This window comes from Nerophis lumbriciformis, linkage group LG36, assembly GCF_033978685.3.
Source record: "Nerophis lumbriciformis linkage group LG36, RoL_Nlum_v2.1, whole genome shotgun sequence".
NCBI classification, from domain to species: domain Eukaryota; kingdom Metazoa; phylum Chordata; class Actinopteri; order Syngnathiformes; family Syngnathidae; genus Nerophis; species Nerophis lumbriciformis.
Window position 1 is genome coordinate 9216154 of NC_084583.2, and position 17808 is coordinate 9233961.

At 40.1% G+C, this 17808-nt stretch overlaps 2 protein-coding genes across 7 annotated transcripts in view; both read right to left on the reverse strand.

Moving 5' to 3' along the window:
• LOC133576921 (uncharacterized) overlaps nt 1-5431 on the reverse strand; it is a 30911-nt gene extending 25480 nt beyond the window's left edge. For 2 of the 3 annotated variants that reach the window (XM_072912438.1, XM_061930341.2), the window contains exons 1-2: nt 5207-5353; nt 1321-1498 (exon numbers count right to left, since the gene is read on the reverse strand). In XM_072912438.1, the coding sequence (XP_072768539.1) occupies nt 1321-1482 (162 nt within the window). In that variant the 5' untranslated portion in view covers nt 1483-1498; nt 5207-5353. Of the gene's footprint in view, nt 1-1320; nt 1499-5206 lie in introns of all 3 variants that reach the window. The other variant, XM_061930340.2, reaches the window with a different exon arrangement.
• Nucleotides 5432-7567: 2136 nt separating this feature from the next.
• Nucleotides 7568-17808, reverse strand: part of nxf1a (nuclear RNA export factor 1a) — a 28463-nt gene continuing 18222 nt past the window's right edge. For all 4 annotated transcript variants that reach the window (XM_061930342.2, XM_061930343.2, XM_072912439.1 and 1 more), the window contains 15 exons: nt 17225-17294; nt 16110-16198; nt 13437-13544; nt 13251-13360; nt 10684-10720; nt 10536-10604; nt 10352-10407; nt 10172-10279; nt 9995-10053; nt 8751-8866; nt 8641-8683; nt 8481-8559; nt 8214-8396; nt 8082-8142; nt 7568-7957 (listed from right to left, as the gene is read on the reverse strand). In XM_061930342.2, coding sequence (XP_061786326.1) covers nt 7919-7957; nt 8082-8142; nt 8214-8396; nt 8481-8559; nt 8641-8683; nt 8751-8866; nt 9995-10053; nt 10172-10279; nt 10352-10407; nt 10536-10604; nt 10684-10720; nt 13251-13360; nt 13437-13544; nt 16110-16198; nt 17225-17294 — 1227 coding nt within the window. In that variant the 3' untranslated portion in view covers nt 7568-7918. The remainder of the gene's footprint in view (nt 7958-8081; nt 8143-8213; nt 8397-8480; nt 8560-8640; nt 8684-8750; nt 8867-9994; nt 10054-10171; nt 10280-10351; nt 10408-10535; nt 10605-10683; nt 10721-13250; nt 13361-13436; nt 13545-16109; nt 16199-17224; nt 17295-17808) is intronic.

The window sequence follows — 17808 nt, forward strand, 5'->3', positions numbered from 1 at the left end:
TAGTTTTGTCAATGTCAATTTGTTCTGGCCTGAAATAAATTGGCCCTTTGAAACATATATTTGTCTTTGTGTGTTGTATGTAGACCACATGGCTTAGCAGAGTTCAGTGATGCAAATGTATGTCAAATTGATCAACAGATTGTATTATTCTCCAGTGCAATAACAGTACTGAAATGAAGGCTAAAAGGGCATTAATGGGAGCCTTCAAAAAAAAAAAAAAAGTGAAGTGAATGATATTTATATAGCGCTTTTCTCTAGTGATTCAAAGCGCTTTTACATAGTGAAACCCAATATTTAAGTTACATTTAAACCGGTGTGGGTGGCACTGGGAGCAGGTGGGTAAAGTGTCTTGCCCAAGGACACAACGGCAGTGACTAGGATGGCAGAAGCTGGGATCGAACCTGGAACCCTCAAGTTGCTGGCATGGCCGCTCTACCAACCAAGCTACACCACCCAAGTAACTAAATAGTTACTTTTCACAGTAACGCATTACTTTTTGGTGTAAGTAACTTGAGTTAGTAACTGAGTTACTTTTGAAATAAAGTTAACTACTAACTAACTAGTTACTGGTTTTCAGTAACTAACCCAACACTGCTAACATGTCACGAGGGCTGCAGCTATTATTTTAGTAATCGAGTAATCTATCGATTAGTTTGATTAATTGAGTAACTGGATAAAACACACTTTTAGCCTCAATGCATACTTTAGGGTAATTAGTTGAAATAACAACTTTTCTGCTTATATTTATTATATATTTCTAATAAATGCACATCATCAACATTGAAACTGTACTTTTACCATGTGTGCAGTCAAAGAAAAAGCAAAAAATGTATGCTATTAGCTGCCACACACCACTGCTCTGTGGTGTGCAGGAAACTATGCACGCATATTTTAAAGTTCCGGATTTTAACAATTTTTATTAGTGGCACTCAAAACGATTAATCGAAGCAACATAATATAAATCAAAGCTTTTTTCCCCGCATCAAATAAGTAGATGTTATCGTTGTAGCCCCACATGTCACCAGAGTTTGCTAAATACAGGCTTTATGCACCTTACTGCAGTCAAATTACGACATTTTAAGGTTTATTTTTATGATTTTCTAGCACTACTTTGAAAAAATACAAAGCCAATTATGTGGTTACCTTGCAAACGCAACATTTTTTAAAATAGGCATGTGGAGATCCTTTCATCAGAACCAAGCAAAATGTACCGTGCTGCATTAGTACAAGCACTGATTGACAGCAGAGACCACAACTGGACTAAAATATTACATAGTAGGTTTTGAATGGAATAACGGTGTTTTGTGAGTGTCCTTGTACCTTCACAGTTTGCTTTTCGTGGCTAATCTGGATGTTGTCCAGCTGCAGTTGCTTCTGCTTGTTCTCTCTGGACAGACGCTCCTGATTGATCTGCAGCTCCTTCACCTTCTGCAGGGATCGACCCGACAGGCCCACGGTCCAGTCGTCCTCGGCCCAGCTCATCTCGCTCTGCTTAGGCCTGGCAGCGCCCACAAAAGACCAGCCTTGCGTTAATCCTGTTCAGCCCTTTGTAGATTTGTGGGCTTGTGTATATAGTCTGCCTGTGGTGGTACCTCCCTCGCATGCAGCAGGAATTCAGACAGTTCCCACGGCAGTCAGCTGTCGGAAGCAGGCGACAAGCAACCAGGAAGAGCACGCCTTTTGAATAAAGGCTACTCCTAGTTTCTTGACCGTGACAGTCCTTCCCACTTGAATTCCTACCGTTTCTATGTTATGTTGCTATGGATTGATCTCCAGGGAAGACGCACATAAGCAGCTGTGACTCAATGTTTTGCAACACCCTCAATAATAAATCCCAGTTCCTCTACAAGTGTACAAAAACAGACTACATGTTCTCATTGAGGTCGGCCTTGACAGGTTTACAAGACATTCGCTAAAGCCAGGGGTCGGCAACCCGCGGCTCCGGAGCCGCATGCGGCTCTTTGATCACTCTGATGCGGCTCAGCAGCTTACTTGCCGACCCCCCCGATTTTCCCGGGAGACTTCCGAATTTCAATGCCTCTCGCAGAAACTCCCGGGATTAATATTCTCCGACTTTTCACCCTTACTGTTATAATAAGGGAATGCCATGATGGTACAGCATTTGGCGCCCTCTACAATCTGAATTAACAGCGTGCCAGCCCAACCCCTTGTTATGCAGTATGCATCTTCTGCTTGCAGACATACGTGAGGCATACTTGGTCAACAGCCACACAGGTTACACTGACGGTGACCATATAAAACAACTTTAACACTCTTACTAATAATGCGCCACACTTTGATCCAAAACCAAACAAGAATGACAAACACATTTCGGGAGAACATCTGCACCTTAACACAACATAAACACAACAGAACAAATACCCAGAATCCCATGCAGCCCTGACTCTTCCGGGCTACATTATACACCCCTGCTACCACCAAACCCCGCCCCCACCCCAACCCTGCTCCCTCACACATCAACCCCCCCCCTTTCTGTGCGTCGGTTGAGGTGGGCGGGGTTTGGTAGCCGGGGTGTATAATGTAGCCCGGAAGAGTTAGGGCTGCATGGGATTCTGGGTATTTGTCCTGTTGTGTTTATGTTGTGTTACGGTGCAGATGTTCTCCCGAAATGTGTTTGTCATTCTTGTTTGGTGTGGGTTCACAGTTTTTTATACCGCCACCGTCAGTGTAACCTGTGTGGTTGTTGACCAAGTATGCCTTGCTGTCACCTACGTGAGCAAGCGGAAGCTCCATACAACGTGTAGCTGATCAAGCATGCTGGTTGTAGTGGGTGCTATATGCTGTACCATCACGGCACGCATGACGCTGTCAAGCGCCATTCATATAAAACCCGTGTGCCGCACCAGCCATCAAATTCCATACTAATGTATGGGCAGCAAAAAATATACTTTTTATGCAGTGTTATTTCATTTTAAATTTCCAAAAAATTTTGTGGCTCCCATTGTTATCTTTAATTTGTGAAACTGGTCAAAATGGCTCTTTGACTGGTAAAGGTTGCCGACCCCTGGCTAAAGCCAATGCAGGAATGAAGAAACCAAACAATTACACAAGGCGACTCGGTAAAGAATCTGGGTATTATCTTCGACCCAACTCTCTCGTTTGAGTCACACATTAAGAGTGTTACTAAAACAACTCTCTCGTTTCAGTCACACATTAAGAGTGTTACTAAAACGGCCTTCTTTCATCTCTGTAATATCATTAAAATTCGTTCCATTTTGTCCACATGCGACACTGAGATCATTATTCATGCGTTCGTTACGTCTCGTCCCGATTACTGTAACCTATTATTTTCCTGACCCTATGGTTAAGAAACACTGGTATACAGTATATGCCATCAAGGTGCGGGGGACCATCTCGTCGCAAAGAAACACGCCCAGGGCTCCCACAACTTCAGCGTCATAGTGGGTTGATTTTTTGTGCTCATTTTTTGACAGTTTTTATCTGCCAAACGTGGAAAGCTGGTCCGTGAATATAATGCATACATTAAACCGGTCCCTGGTGGAACAAAGGTTGGGGAGCCCTGATTTAGATGATCCTTGACCAGCGTTTTTGCAGCGGGTCCTTAAAAACAGCAGAGGGCTTGTTATACTAGCCTTTCTGAAACAGGTCTAAGGACCAAAGGCTTTGCAATAGGGCCTAAAAAACATCAAAGCTCTCCTGTATTATTGAGGCCCTTTGACTAGCATTTTTCAAGTGGGTCATTCCAAATTTTCCAAGTAGCATGAACATGTTGCTTAGGTTTTAGTATGACTTCTTGACTTTATTTAGGACAATTTAGTTGAACAGATGAGGTATGAGATGATCAATGAACGAAAGCTTCACCAGCATGTAAACAGAGAGTGTCATTAGAATAGAATAGTATAGAAAGTACTTTATTGATCCCTGGGGGGAATTCAGCACCACAGTTCGCTCATAATAGTGGTTCTTAACCTTGTTGGAGGTACTGAACCCCACCAGTTTCATATGCGCATTCACCGAACCCTTCTTTAGTGAAAAATAAAATGTTTTTTTTTCAAATTCAAGACAAAGTTATATGTTTTTGGTAACACTTTAGTATGGGGAACATATTCTAAGTAACAAAGACTTAATTTAGAGTTATTTGGACACTAGGGGAACATATTCTAAGTAATAAAGACTTAATTTAGAGTTATTTGGTTAGGGTAAGGGTCAGGGTTAAGGCCATGCCGAATAAGGTATCAATAAGTACTTAATAATGACTAGTTAAGAGCCAATATGTTACTAATTTGTATGTTAATAAACAACTAATTAATAGTGAATATGTTCCCCATACTAAAGTGTTACCGTGTTTTTTTACTGGTGCATAAAATTAACCGTGCATGAACACCACCTTGTTCAAAGAACAAAACCAACACAGTGCATAAATTCACAACAAATTACACACCTACAAATCAGTCAGCTGTTGCCGTATCCTTAATACGCCGATAAGGAGAAGTTTGTATTTACACGATGAGTCGGGTGTGTTTTGACCTCCGCCGAAACCCCTAGGGTTCGATCGAACCCGGGTTAAGAACCACCGCAATAGACAATAAACACTTAGGTATTTTTTACATGTGAATAATATAAATACAGTCTATTATACAGCATTATTCACTTGTGAATAATATAAATACAGTCTATCATACAGCATTATTCACATGTGAATAACATAAATACAGTCTATTATACAGCATTATTCACATGTGAATAATAGAAATAGTCAATTATACAGCATTATTCACATGTGAATAATATAAATAGTCAATTATACAGCATTATTCACATGTGAATAATATAAATGCAGTTTATTATACAGCATTATTCACATGTGAATAAAATAAATACATTACTTTACTGTAATAGAAGATAATAAAACTTACATGTAGTGACACTAGCAAAGAAGGACATTTTAACGACTATTTGATTATGAAAGCAAAATAAAAGTATAGTAAAAGAGGGGAGGAGTCAGGCGTGTTTTTCCTTGTCTTTCAGGTCACGAGGTAGGAAGTGACATTTTTGACAGGGACAACATAGATAACGAACATAATATAATGTAATATAATAACGAATATAAAGAAGATAGCGTTAATTGTAACATTATGGCAAGTATGTTGAAGGCCGCGTTGATGTTTGAGCCACAAGCGAGACAAGACAATAAAGCGTGATGCTAAACAGTGAAGCTACTCACCATTCACTTTAGAAGAGTTGACAAAAGGGCGCCAACCCGACGGCAGCTTCGTGTGTCCGCCATTCTGGTCAAGACAAAAGCCAATTTTGAAGTTAATTTGCGAAAGTCAAGGATTAATGTGTCGTGTTGTCTTCCTCTACTTACACAGAAGAAGCAGGCTACAATAGATAGATGCGTCGCGTGCAGCTCAAAAAAGCCGACAAGGGGGCGGGGGCACGAGGTAGGCGTGGCTTAGCGACGTAGGAGGTGAGGTTTTTTTTAATTTTCATTGCACCTCGAACGACCTCTAGCGGCCAAATCCGTTAGTGTTGCGTGACTGCCTGTCTCAACAGGTGCAGTCTCCACTGGTATCCTCTTAAAGAGGAAATTAGTTTGATGAGGGTTTTTTTTTTTAGATTACTGGTTTAGACTAGAACGGTTTGTAATTCATGCATTATCCTCCTAGGCAATGTATTTTGTCCCAGAGAGCACAACCACTTCTCAGCTATTTAAAATATATAAAAGTAAAGGGAGGTCAACAGGATTTACAGTCACGTGTAAAGAACATCATGTCATGGCTGTCTTGAGTGTCCAATAATTTTTGTTTTGCAATAATGAAACAAAAAGTTAGCTGTTTGGCCACAATACCCAGCAAGATATATAGCCTACTCAGTGGCCTAGAGCAGTGGTTCTCAACCTTTTTTCAGTGATGTACCCCCTGTGAACATTTTTTTAATTCAAGTACCCCCTAATCAGAGCAAAGCATTTTTGGTTGAAAAAAAAAAAGAGATAAAGTAAAATACAGCACTATGTCATCAGTTTTTCTGATTTATTAAATTGTATAACAGTGCAAAATATTGCTAATTTGTTGTGGTCTTTCTTGAACTATTTTGAAAAAAAGCTATAAAAATAACTAAAAACTTGTTGAAAAATAAACAAGTGATTCAATTATAAATAAAGATTTCTACACATAGAAGTAATCATCAACTTAAAGTGCCCTCTTTGGGGATTGCAATAGAGATCCATCTGGATTCATGAACTTAATTCTAAACATTTCTTCACAAAAAAAGAAATCTTTAACATCAATATTTATGGAACATGTCCACAAAAAAAATCTAGCTGTCAACACTGAATATTGCATTTCTTTTCAGTTCTTTTTGACAGACATTTTTTTTTAAATCTCAAGTACCCCCATTTGAGAACCACTGGCCTAGAGGTTAGAGATGGGTAGGTTGTGAGTTCAAACCCCGGCCGAGTCATACCAAAGACTATAAAAATGGGAGCCATTACCTCCCTGCTTGGCAGTCAGCATCAAGGGTTGGAATTGGGGGTTAAATCACCAAAAATGATTCCCAGGCGCAGCCACCGCTGTTGCTCACTGCTCCCCTCACCTCCCAGGGGGTGATCAAGAGTGATGGGTCAAATGCAGAGAATAAGTTCGTGTGTGTGTGACTATCATTGGTACTTTAATTTATGTTTGGAGGAAAAAAGGTGAGGCCTTTAATGCCAGGAACACCATGCCCACCGTCAAGCATGGTGGTGGTAGTATTATGCTCTGGGCCTGTTTTGCTGCCAATGGAACTGGTGCTTTACAGAGAGTAAATGGGACAATGAAAAAGGAGGACTAGCTCCAAATTCTCCAGGACAAGCTAAAATCATCGGTCCGGAGGTTGGTTCTTGGGCGCAGTTGGGTGTTCACACAGGACAATGACCCCAAACACATGTCAGAAGTGGTAAAAGAATGGCTAAATCAGGCTAGAATGAATATTTTAGAATGGCCTTCCCAAAGTCCTGTGTGGACAATGCTGAAGAAACAAGTCCATATCAGAAAAGCAACACATTTAGCTGAACTGCACCAATTTTGTGGTCAAAAATTCAAGCAGAAGCTTGTGGATGGATACCAAAAGCGCCTTATTGCAGTGAAACTTGCCGAGGGACATGTAAGCAAATATTAACATTGCTGTATGTATACTTTTGACCCAGCAGATTTGCTCACATTTTCAGTAGACCCATAATAAATTCATAAAAGAAGCAAATTTCATGAATGTTTTTTGTGACCAACAAGTATGTGCTCCAATCACTCTATCACCAAAAATTAAAGAGTTGTAGAAATGATTGGAAACTCAAGACAGCCATGACATTATGATCTTTACAAGTGTATGTACACTTTTGACCACCACTGTATATCACTTGGAAACTAATTGTATTGCTGTGATGACTACTGAAGCAGTTGTGCTGTAACACTGACCCACAAGCTTACCTGCAGCAAGTCGGAGGCCTTACTTCAGGATTAGCACCTATAAAAAGGAAGTCACATGATAGTTGCTGGTATAAAAATAAACCTCACCAGCTGAGATCAACTCGAATCAAACAACACAAAGATAGCAAAACATATTTTAATGAATGAACTATATTTAATATGAAGTCCAGGAAATGTGTCAATTCTCTAACTTTACAATAATTAAAGAACAAAATACCTGGCCACAAGTCTATTCCAATGAGCATACATTTATATACAGATGACGGACTCTAAAATAACAAAAAACATATAAAACAAGTCTGAATTTCAAACAGTTCCTCATATATTTGGCTGCTAAAACAAAACCACACGAATGTAAGGTATATTTAACAATGTCTGCCACTTAAGCCACAAGAGGCAAAAAGAGAAAAAGGACGCAAAATTAAACAAAACGGATCAGATTTTATTTTTTACAGGAGGTATGAGTCAAGGTTTCATTTGATGAATGCAACTTCTGGGATCTTTCCTTCAGTCTGGAAAGGGACAAAGAAACATCTTTTAGTATCCTGTAAGTTACCAAACAATTTAATACAATTTTACTTGGATAACAAACAAGTACAGCACAATAAAACAATGCCTGGCAAAGTTACAGTGTACCTGCAACTGTGTGAAGATCTGTGCAGCTTTGTTGAAGTCCCACTCATTGTCTTGTAGACACCTGAGATAAAGAAATGTTTAGAGTATCTAGACTTGACAAGACCTAATAGCCAATTTAAGAGCACGACTCACTTTTGGGACCATTCAAAGTTCATGCCCGACTTCTGCGAGAAGGCCGTGAGCATCTCCTGCTGTGGTGCAGTCAGGGTGGGCACTGGGCTGGATGATGGAGTCGGGGCGGGCGCCACAAAGGCTTTGCGAATTTCTTCCGTCGTGGCCATTCGGATAAAAAGCTGGTCGTTGACGATGCACAAACTGTGGAAATGTGTATATATTTAAATAAAGTGGGAGGGAAAATGAGAGAGAAATAAAAACACCTCTGAGAGACATTACACTAACCCAGAATTCCCTGCAGGGACTGTGATGAAAACTCGGGAGAAGGCCATGGTGGAGTCTCTGGATTTCCCATTCACGGCGACTAACAACAAACAAAAACTAAGCCCCACAGACGACAACACGTAGGAAGTGTTTCAAAATAAGCAACAAAATGAACACTCACCCTCTTTGAAGACTCCGCTTACAGTGAATGACAGTAATGTGTTCTGAAGATAAAGAGGCAGCATTAAAACAAAGCTTAGATAACAACAGCCGCCATAAAGAAGAACTCACTGTGTAGGTATTCACATCGATGGTAAAAGAGGCGATGTCATGCTGAGTTTTTGGCAGCTCATTGAGGAAAGCCACCACATTCAAACGTGTGTGCTTCAGGAGTTTGAAGCGGCTCGCTGAAAGAAGTTAAGAGATTGAGAACATTCAAGGTATTCTATGGCAATCAATTGTAGGACAGATGTAGGGCTGGGCGATATGGCCTTTTATTAATATCTGTATATTTTTAGGCCATATCACAATACACGATATATATCTCCATATTTTACCTTAGCCTTGAATGGACACGATGCATATAGTCACAGCAGTATGATGATTCTATGTGTCTACATTAAAACATTATTCTTCATACTGCATTAATATATGCTCATTTTAATCTTTCATGCAGAGAGGGAAATCACAACTAAGTCAATTTACCAAAAGTGTATTTATTAAAAAAAAGTTATTATGCAGTGGCACAAACATTCATGTCATTTCCAAAACAGAAAGTGCAAGATTGTCAGAGACATTTTAAAACAAGCTATTAGTGCACTTTTGTGCATGATGTCACTAAGATGACATATCAAAACAACACTAAATTAAAGTGCACTCTTTGTACAGAATGCCACAACAATAGCTTAAAACAAATAAAGTGCACTTTTGTGCATGATGTCACAAAAGATATTTCAATAAGTGTCAAATAAAAATGAGCTGCATAATAGGAAATCAAATAGTGTATGTCCTTCGCTATGTGGTAGGTTCCTGCGGACGTTATCTCCTGTTTTTGACTATTTTTTTCATAGGGTGTTAATCTGGAATGGTTGCTTGGGCATTTTGTTGGTGTGGCACCGAACGGAGATGTTGACATGCGGAGTTTCAAGCACTCCTCATTCTCTAGCGGGTGACTTTTCAAATGATGCTACACATTAGCAGTGCTTCTACTTTTTGTAGCAACGCTTTTGCTGCATACTTGACATATTACAGTTGTCTGTTCAACATCTTCCCGCTTGACACGGGCGATAGTATGTGAAGTATGTAAAAAGGTGCGCTTGTTTTATGTCTCTCTGAGAAGGAGAGACAAGAAAGAGTGAGAAAAGCCTGTAGTGTAATGCCCGCAGCTAAAAGCAACTGCATGAGAACATATACTCCAATATCACCATATAGTCATTTTCTATATCGCACAGAGACAAACCCGCGATATATCGAGTATATTCCATATATCGCCCAGCCCTAGACAGATCCAAGTAAAACCAGATACGGTAACTCACTTAAGTCCTTGATCCTCTTCAGGTTTCGAGTGTCTTTGTGGTACTCTCCCAGACTGGACCTAAAAAAAAGAGGGTCAACACACTTTGACTTCAACAGATTGACACAGGAAGGTGGCTTAAATATGATCAGTCCAGAACATCAAATAAGTAAAAGTGTGCCTGTGTACATGTTCTTACCTGGAAGGGTTCTGGCTAGAGAAAGGGGTTGTCAGCGACATTGATGCCCCATCATGGTAAGCATCCAGAAGAGACTGTCTGTCCCCAGAATCATATATACTGTAGTACCTGAAACAATTATTCACGTTAGTTTTTGATTTTGCCTAAGAAGTACTAATAACAAAATTGAAGTCAACTCACTGTTGCAAGAATCGAAGGATGAGGCCCTTGATTTCATCTGAGCCAAAATAACTTCCCTGCGTTGGCAAACAAATGTCATATTGGAGACCACAGCCTTCTAATTGTTAAGTTATTTACATGAAATCCGCATGCCTGAGAACCTGTACTGAATGTCAGAACACATAACAAGTACTAGGCAACTGACCTTGCAGGGGGGGATTGTGGTGGGGCTTTCCACATCAAATCCAATGGGTGGAGGCAGGTCGTTTCCATCCTATTAGGAAGAGAAAGAAAAAAAGGTTACAAATGTGAGGGCTCACAATGAGATGGCTATGCAAATATAAAATACTCACAAGTTTAAGCAGCCGAGGAAACCTCTCTCTCACAGCACTGTTATGAAAACATAATTCCAAAAAGTATTAGATTATCACAGAGTCAGCAACATGTCACAATCAGTCAGCCCTGTTGAACTTCTATCATTTGCTTCCAGCTACTAATGTATAATGCTGCTCACTGCCATCTTGGAAATACAATTGGCAACAAATGTCCTGTAATATTCTGAATGTAAGCCAATCAATATACAAACTGGTAAAGAATGCACTTAAGATTCATGTGTCAACGTTTCTCCCAACCCAAAGTGCACTTACCCGCAGTATACTCACCCTCTCCCCCAATATGGACATGGGGAAGCGACACAACCACACTTTTCTAGAAGCACACACACACACACTCAAAACACACACAGAAAACCAGTCTACCACCAGACTGCAGCAGGCCTTTGTTTTTTGTCAAATAAAGCTTCAATCAGATAGTGACGACAAAGACAATGGGAAAAAAAAGTTGGGACAAAAAAAGTGACGTTGACTTGACAAAAGCTTGTGAGAGGGAAAAGATGAAGTTGAAGCACAAAGCAGAACTCAGCATGAGTAAGATTGTAGCTCCGGGATTATCCGCTAAAGAACCTGAGAAGACGGAAGATGGTTTCAGTGCAAGCTGGACCCAGCTCCCACTGCTCATCCAATAGCTTGGCCCCCTGCTGCTGACAAGACAAATCAGCTTTTTTTTATCTTTATTCAACTGCTGTAATGGACTTCTGAGTCTGCTCTGCACAATGTTTGTTTAATCGTCACGGCCATCAGCTGCGTGGAAGAGGAAGTGTTTCAAGTTTCATGTGCCTTATTTCAGGTAAGACTGAACTTCAGTATTCAGTTCAGAAATATTTCCCCCTGTGGCTCTCTCAGGCGTATTCAACCAGCAGTCTGTTTCGATGAGAAGGAGCTGGCACAGAGGTTAGCACCTTCTTTCTTTAGCACATTGCTGCTCAATGATGAAGCATGCCCCCCTCAGCCCAACGACTTCACCTGTCAAGTCCCGCCTTCTCCATTTTGCCGCGAGGCTGCGCTCACAGGGACTGAGGCCGAGTAATCGTGACTGTGCCTGCCTTAGGTCGTCCCAAGGTTTGGAGGTGGGATCTTACCCGTCATAGGCTATCCAGCCTTCCATACTCGCCTGATACAGGAAGCCGAGTGGGCAAGGTGTTATGATTCGAGGGGAAGACACTGGCTGCATAATTTAGTAACTTCATCCATACATAAAGACTTGAGTCTTTTTCCATCTCTTGTATACAGAACCAGCAACACTGTTGTGTTGTGCTGCTCAAGCCCTTTTATGACACTTTTTTCTAATAGCAGTTTACCATGTTATATAATACAAAACCATCTACCTTCTCTAAGAGCAACAAATAAGTTAATAGTATGTTTGCATTGCTCGGTTGTTTATGGGGTGCCTGCAGAGGATTTCAGCAGGGAGAGAGTATGGGTACAGCATCACTGAGACCCTCAGCACAACTTAGAATTGTTTTTTTTCGTCAGAAGAAACATAGCTGGCCAAGAAAAGATGGCAGTCTGAATTAGGCTGAAAAAGGCTGAAAGGAAAGTTTACAAACAGTAAAAAGACACCAACTGGAAAAGCAAACATCAACCACCAGGTTGCAAGAAACGCTGCGTATATTGATAAAAATAAATAAAAGACTACTAAATAGGACTTTTAGAATTAACTACCAGTAATCTCCTGCAAAGATCTTTAGCTCCTTACACAAACTTCAAATTAACTAAACCAGTTGGCTCAGCACAATCCAATCATCCACATCAATTTTTACTGCTGCGTCACCAATAAAGATGTAACAAGAGACTTGTTACAATTAGTAACTATAAATGTTACGACGGTTAGTATTACAGTTTTGAAATTAAAATGATTGAAAAACTGTAATTGACAACTGCACTTTAATAAACGCAGACTGACTAGCGCAAACCTGCTAGCTTAAATGCTAACACGAAAACAAGAAACTATCTTTTCCCTTTAAGAAATGACATACCCCAATCTAAACTTATAATCACATTCCTGTCAGAGTAAGTCAGCTTTACAATTGTGCACATTGAACCTACAAGCTGTGCTCTCTTAACACAGAGCTATCTTTCTAAACGAGTACGAGACTGAGCTAATTTTACGTTCGTTCAAGGACCACAGAACAGAGTACGACGCCACCATAATAATCAGCGATTTTTTTTGTTACGCACTTTTCTTAAGGTGCGGCAATATTTTTCAACAATTAATAGCTTAGCCATTAAAACAGATAAAATACTAAGACATACACTAATAGTAACACAAAACATGTGAAAATAACAGGTTTTCTAACAGTGTCAATTTATTTTAATTATTTAAAAAAAACAACCTGGTCAAAAACTAGTACTTTTTGAGCACATTCAACAATACCGCGATAATAACCGTGATCATTTTGGTTACAAACCATGATCATTTTTTCATAGTTACATCCCTCGTTACCTAACGGCTTTATGTATAATTTTTTTTTTAAATCGAAGGTTCCCTTTATTTTGCTCACCCCCAGAAATTGTCCACTAACCTGACGTATGAGGTCTGGTCCTTGAAGAGGCTACACAAGGGGTTTCTGTTTAGCCACAGCTCCACCAGCTTCAGGCCTTTTACTTTGTCCAGTTCAAGGTCTGACTTTAACTACAAAATAACAGTGTGACAACAGGATGTTAAAACAAACAATAGTTACCACAAGGTTATCGATATCTAGTCTCACCTCATTGTGCGAAAGGTTGATGCTCTTCAGATTCGGCACTTTGGTAATCAATTGAGTAAATTCATCCAGTTTATGAATGCGATTGTTGCTCAGGTTCAAGCTGGCCAGCTAGCGAGGGGAGACAAGCCCATTGAGAAGAATATAAAGTACCCACGTTATGAGCATGCAGATCAAATATACACTAAAAAAGTTAGGGATACTTGGTTTCTGAGTGAAATTTCAGGATGAACCTAAAATTAATAGTACCCTTTTACTGGAGTTGTTTTTTGAGCTTCTTTAAACTTTTCAAAATCCAACTGTTCAATGTCTTAGTACTTTCTGCACAACTTAGGAAAAAGTTGTTTGTTAGAAAAAGATGCTTCCAATATTTTTATTTGCAAACAGGAACTAAGTTATTTCAAGAGAACCAACAATGATCAGTCAAAATTATTACTAATAGGCAATTATGTGTCCTTTTTACTGGATAACAGTCTGCAATACTTTGTTGTAATTTTCCACAAGTCTAACGTCTCTTGAGCAATCCCAGCTTGTTGTTCTTTGGCAAATCAAAGCTCTGCAAGATTTGACAGTCTCCTGCCATGAACCTTGGTCTTCAATTTCTCCCCAAAGAGTGTCGATGGGATTCAAAGCGGGGCTTTGTGCAGGAGGCCATTCAATAACATTCATATTGGCCTTTTGGTGGTCGTTCTTCACCAGGAGTGACGGTGTTTTGGGTTGTTCTCATTTTGGAAGACCAAGCGGAGACCCGAACCCAGTTTTGCTGCTGACTGCGTGAGGTTTTCCTTCAACATCTCTATATACTTGTCGTTCTTCAGGATTCCCAGTTCCACATGCACTGATGCATCCTCACAGCATAATACTCCCACCACCACATTTCATTGTGGGGACCTTGTTCTTTCGTTTGTATGCCTCTCCCTTCTTTCTCCAAACATAAGTAGTGTCTGGTTGACCAAAGACCTTTCGTTTTCTTTCATCTGAGCAAAGGACATGCTTCTAGTATGCATAGTCTTTCTCTAGCTTGTTCTTTACATACTTCAGCCTGGTTTAAAGGTGTCTATTGCATAAGTGGAGTTTTTCTTGTTCTGCAGCTTGACAGACTAAAATTTCAGACTTAGCCAAGTCATTCACTCGTGTCTTGGCAGTGGTTCTGGGTTCTTTACACATCTCTTATTAACTTTCTTTCCAGTCTTTCAAATCTTTTCTTTCCAACCTCTGCCAGGCTTGTTTTGTACCATGTTACTTTGAATTTCTCAATCCAGTTCTTGACACTAGGAAAGGCTGTAATAACTCTGTATCCATCTCCTGCTTTGTATGCATCAATCATCATTAAGTTTAAAATATTTTATTTGGCTTTTGGCATTATACTTGCTGGGTCCTGAATATCCACCCTCTTACAGAGTCAGTGTTCACTTGTGACTTCAAATAGGTTCCATGGCTTCCAACATTTGGTGTCTCCAAACTGCTGGGAATTCTTTAAGAGGTCTAATAATTGTGACTTGTCATTTTTGTTTTTTGTGAAGTATTTTTGTGAAGTAACTTTTTCTATGTGAAAATATAAATATTAGAAGCATCCAAAACAAAAGTAGGATGCTCTTGAAAAAACTGATAAAAATGCAGTGCTCCACACACACACACACACACACACACACACACACACACACATACACACACACACACACACACACACACACACACACACACACACACACACACACACACACACACACACACACACAATAATAAATCCATATGTGCATGTACTGTATATCTTGCTGAGTGCACATTGAGAAATTGAAATGAACTTTGAGGAGAAAGTGTTTGGCATTTTTCCCATCATGCATTGCAGGGATTTAAAAGGGTGTAATTTTAGTTGTGCTGCGGTTAGAAGTTTTTAATAATATCCACTAAGTTCAGCGAGCAGGTTGTTTTATGTGTGACAATGTGTGTTGACTTGCACAATGAACTATACATTATCTTCAGCACACCCTAAAACAGAGCCCAGGATAAAAAATGTTTAATCGCCAGGGCGCATTATAAAGCGGTTGAGGCTCAACATCTTATCCAAAACAGCTGACTGTCATTGGTGTCGGCGGGAGTGTCTTTCAAAGCCCATTTTAAAACAGCTTTTTATCAATGTTGAGTAAAAGTAGCAGTATGTTTACGTTTAAATATACAATACATCCTTATAGTGTGTTCAAAGCCAGCAAGCCAGTGCCGTTTACCTTTGTACTACAGAAATATTTGCGCACCACCATGACAGATGAGAAAAAGCATTAATTCTCCATTCAAGTAATCTACACGCACACGCGGAGTAAATATTTTTGAAAGTATTCACCTTGGACAGGATTTTTTAAAAGTGTGTGTTTTTAAGGACAAAAGCATTTGTTTGCATGTGGACAGGACTCCAAAACGCAAAGAAAAGCACAAGTTTTTAAAGTATTCTGTTAAGACTGCTAAACTCTGAAGGTACTCTGGAGCAATAACTACCCAATTGAACCAAGGAATGTATTGTTCCATTGATGGATCAGACACATTTTCAAATTTAGCCTTTTGGCACCTTGTTAAAAAAGTGGTGCTGAAACATTGAACAGCTGGACATGTGCATTCAAAAAGTAGAAGAAGGTCAAGTTCAGCTGTAAATGTTATGTAGTGCATTTTAGCATCATTATATACCTCTGGAATGTTCTCTTCAATAATCTTGATGACAGCTTCCATGTGTGTCTTCCTATTTATGATGACTTCAACATTTTGGGATACCAAGTCTATCACAAACACAAAAAGAGAATGAACAAAATAGTGATTAAATGTATCAAACATTTGTTATTTGTCATGACGAGAGCGCCTCCACTGAATCGGTGTTAAATATTACATCACATTGGGGGAAAGAATTTCAGCGGCAGCTGGTTGCCGGACTTCAGTGCTCATCAAGGGTGATGGCTCAAATGCAGAGAATAATTTCGCCACACCTTGTGTGTGTGTGTGACAATTATTAACTTTAACTTAACTTTCCTCTGTGCTATTTGATATTTCCTTCTTGTTTTAATGTGTTTGCCTGTTGGTTCGGACCGCTTTGGGACTGTGCAAAGAGGGGTGGCAGTGTCCTGACTTGTGGACTTTTGGATCTGCCTCGGTTGTTTGCGCTGGAGATCAGCTGCTGGCTCTCTCCCACACCGAAGGCTGTGTGGAGAGATCGGAGGGTTCCAGTGGAGATGCGTAGTCCCCCTCTCTCCCGCAACAGCCATACATTGCTGTTGCGGGAGAGAGAGCAGAGGTTTGTGCCGTGTTTGTCATCGGTTGTCATGGGAGACGTACGCACTCTCTACGCCGAGATGGATGAGCATGGGGTGGACACTGTGGTCTCCCTGGGCAGATTCGGTCATCTGCGTAAACTGGAAATTTGCTGGGGCCTGGTGGGCAGCCTAAGACGGAGTCGGTCTTTTGGTCGCTTTGTTGGGTCTGTTCCTGTCTTTGGTTGTGCTGCCCCTACCCAAGCAGACAATGGCGTGGATCATCGCAGAGGCCACCGCCATGCACGTTGGTATTGAGAAAGCGTATTTGTTTCGTTGTTTCTTTATGCAATATGTATTTATTGTTCATTTATTTGTTGCATTATAATTTTGTTGTCGTATGTAAAAATGACGCTGCTGAAGTGTCAGCTATTTGCATCAGCACTTTGCTCTTTTAATGTTTATTACTCTGCCTTATTTTTTGGGGACTTTTTTCATCTGCACTGCAAGAACAATTTCCCCATTGTGAGATAAATAAAATGTATGAGAATGTGTACTTACCAGGGTCTGTGCGGATGTTGTTCAAGTCGAGAGCTTGTTGCGAGCCATCGAAACGTTTAGCCATACATTGCTGTAAGAGGGAAAAAATAAACACTTAAAAGACACCAAAATGTGTTCTTCTTGTGATAATAAAACAACAATAAGGTTCACAAAAGGCCTCGGCGATAAATCAATTTTATCGATAAATTCAAGTTTTTTTGTTGAGGACAGACAGACGCACGCAGTAACAGCACAACATGGCTAATGCAAACAAGATTGAGACGTTTTTTCCAAAGAACAAAATAGTGACGTTAGGTTTTGTGGAAACAGGTGTGGAGGAAATGACTACACGCTGCAAAGTTTGTTTAAAAAAGGCAGCAGTAAAAACAAACTAAATTAAGCCGAGTGGGGGTACTGCAACTCTTTACAAGGCAAACTAAAACAAACTCCAGCTAAAATGCAGCTTACTGTGGTGGAATTATTTACACAAGGTACCATCCATGTAGGATAAGAAGCACAGTGGAAAACAAATACTAAAGCAGTCAGTCTGCACGTCGCTTTAAGATTTGGTGCCCAAAAAGTGGAAAAGCCTACATTTAGCCCCT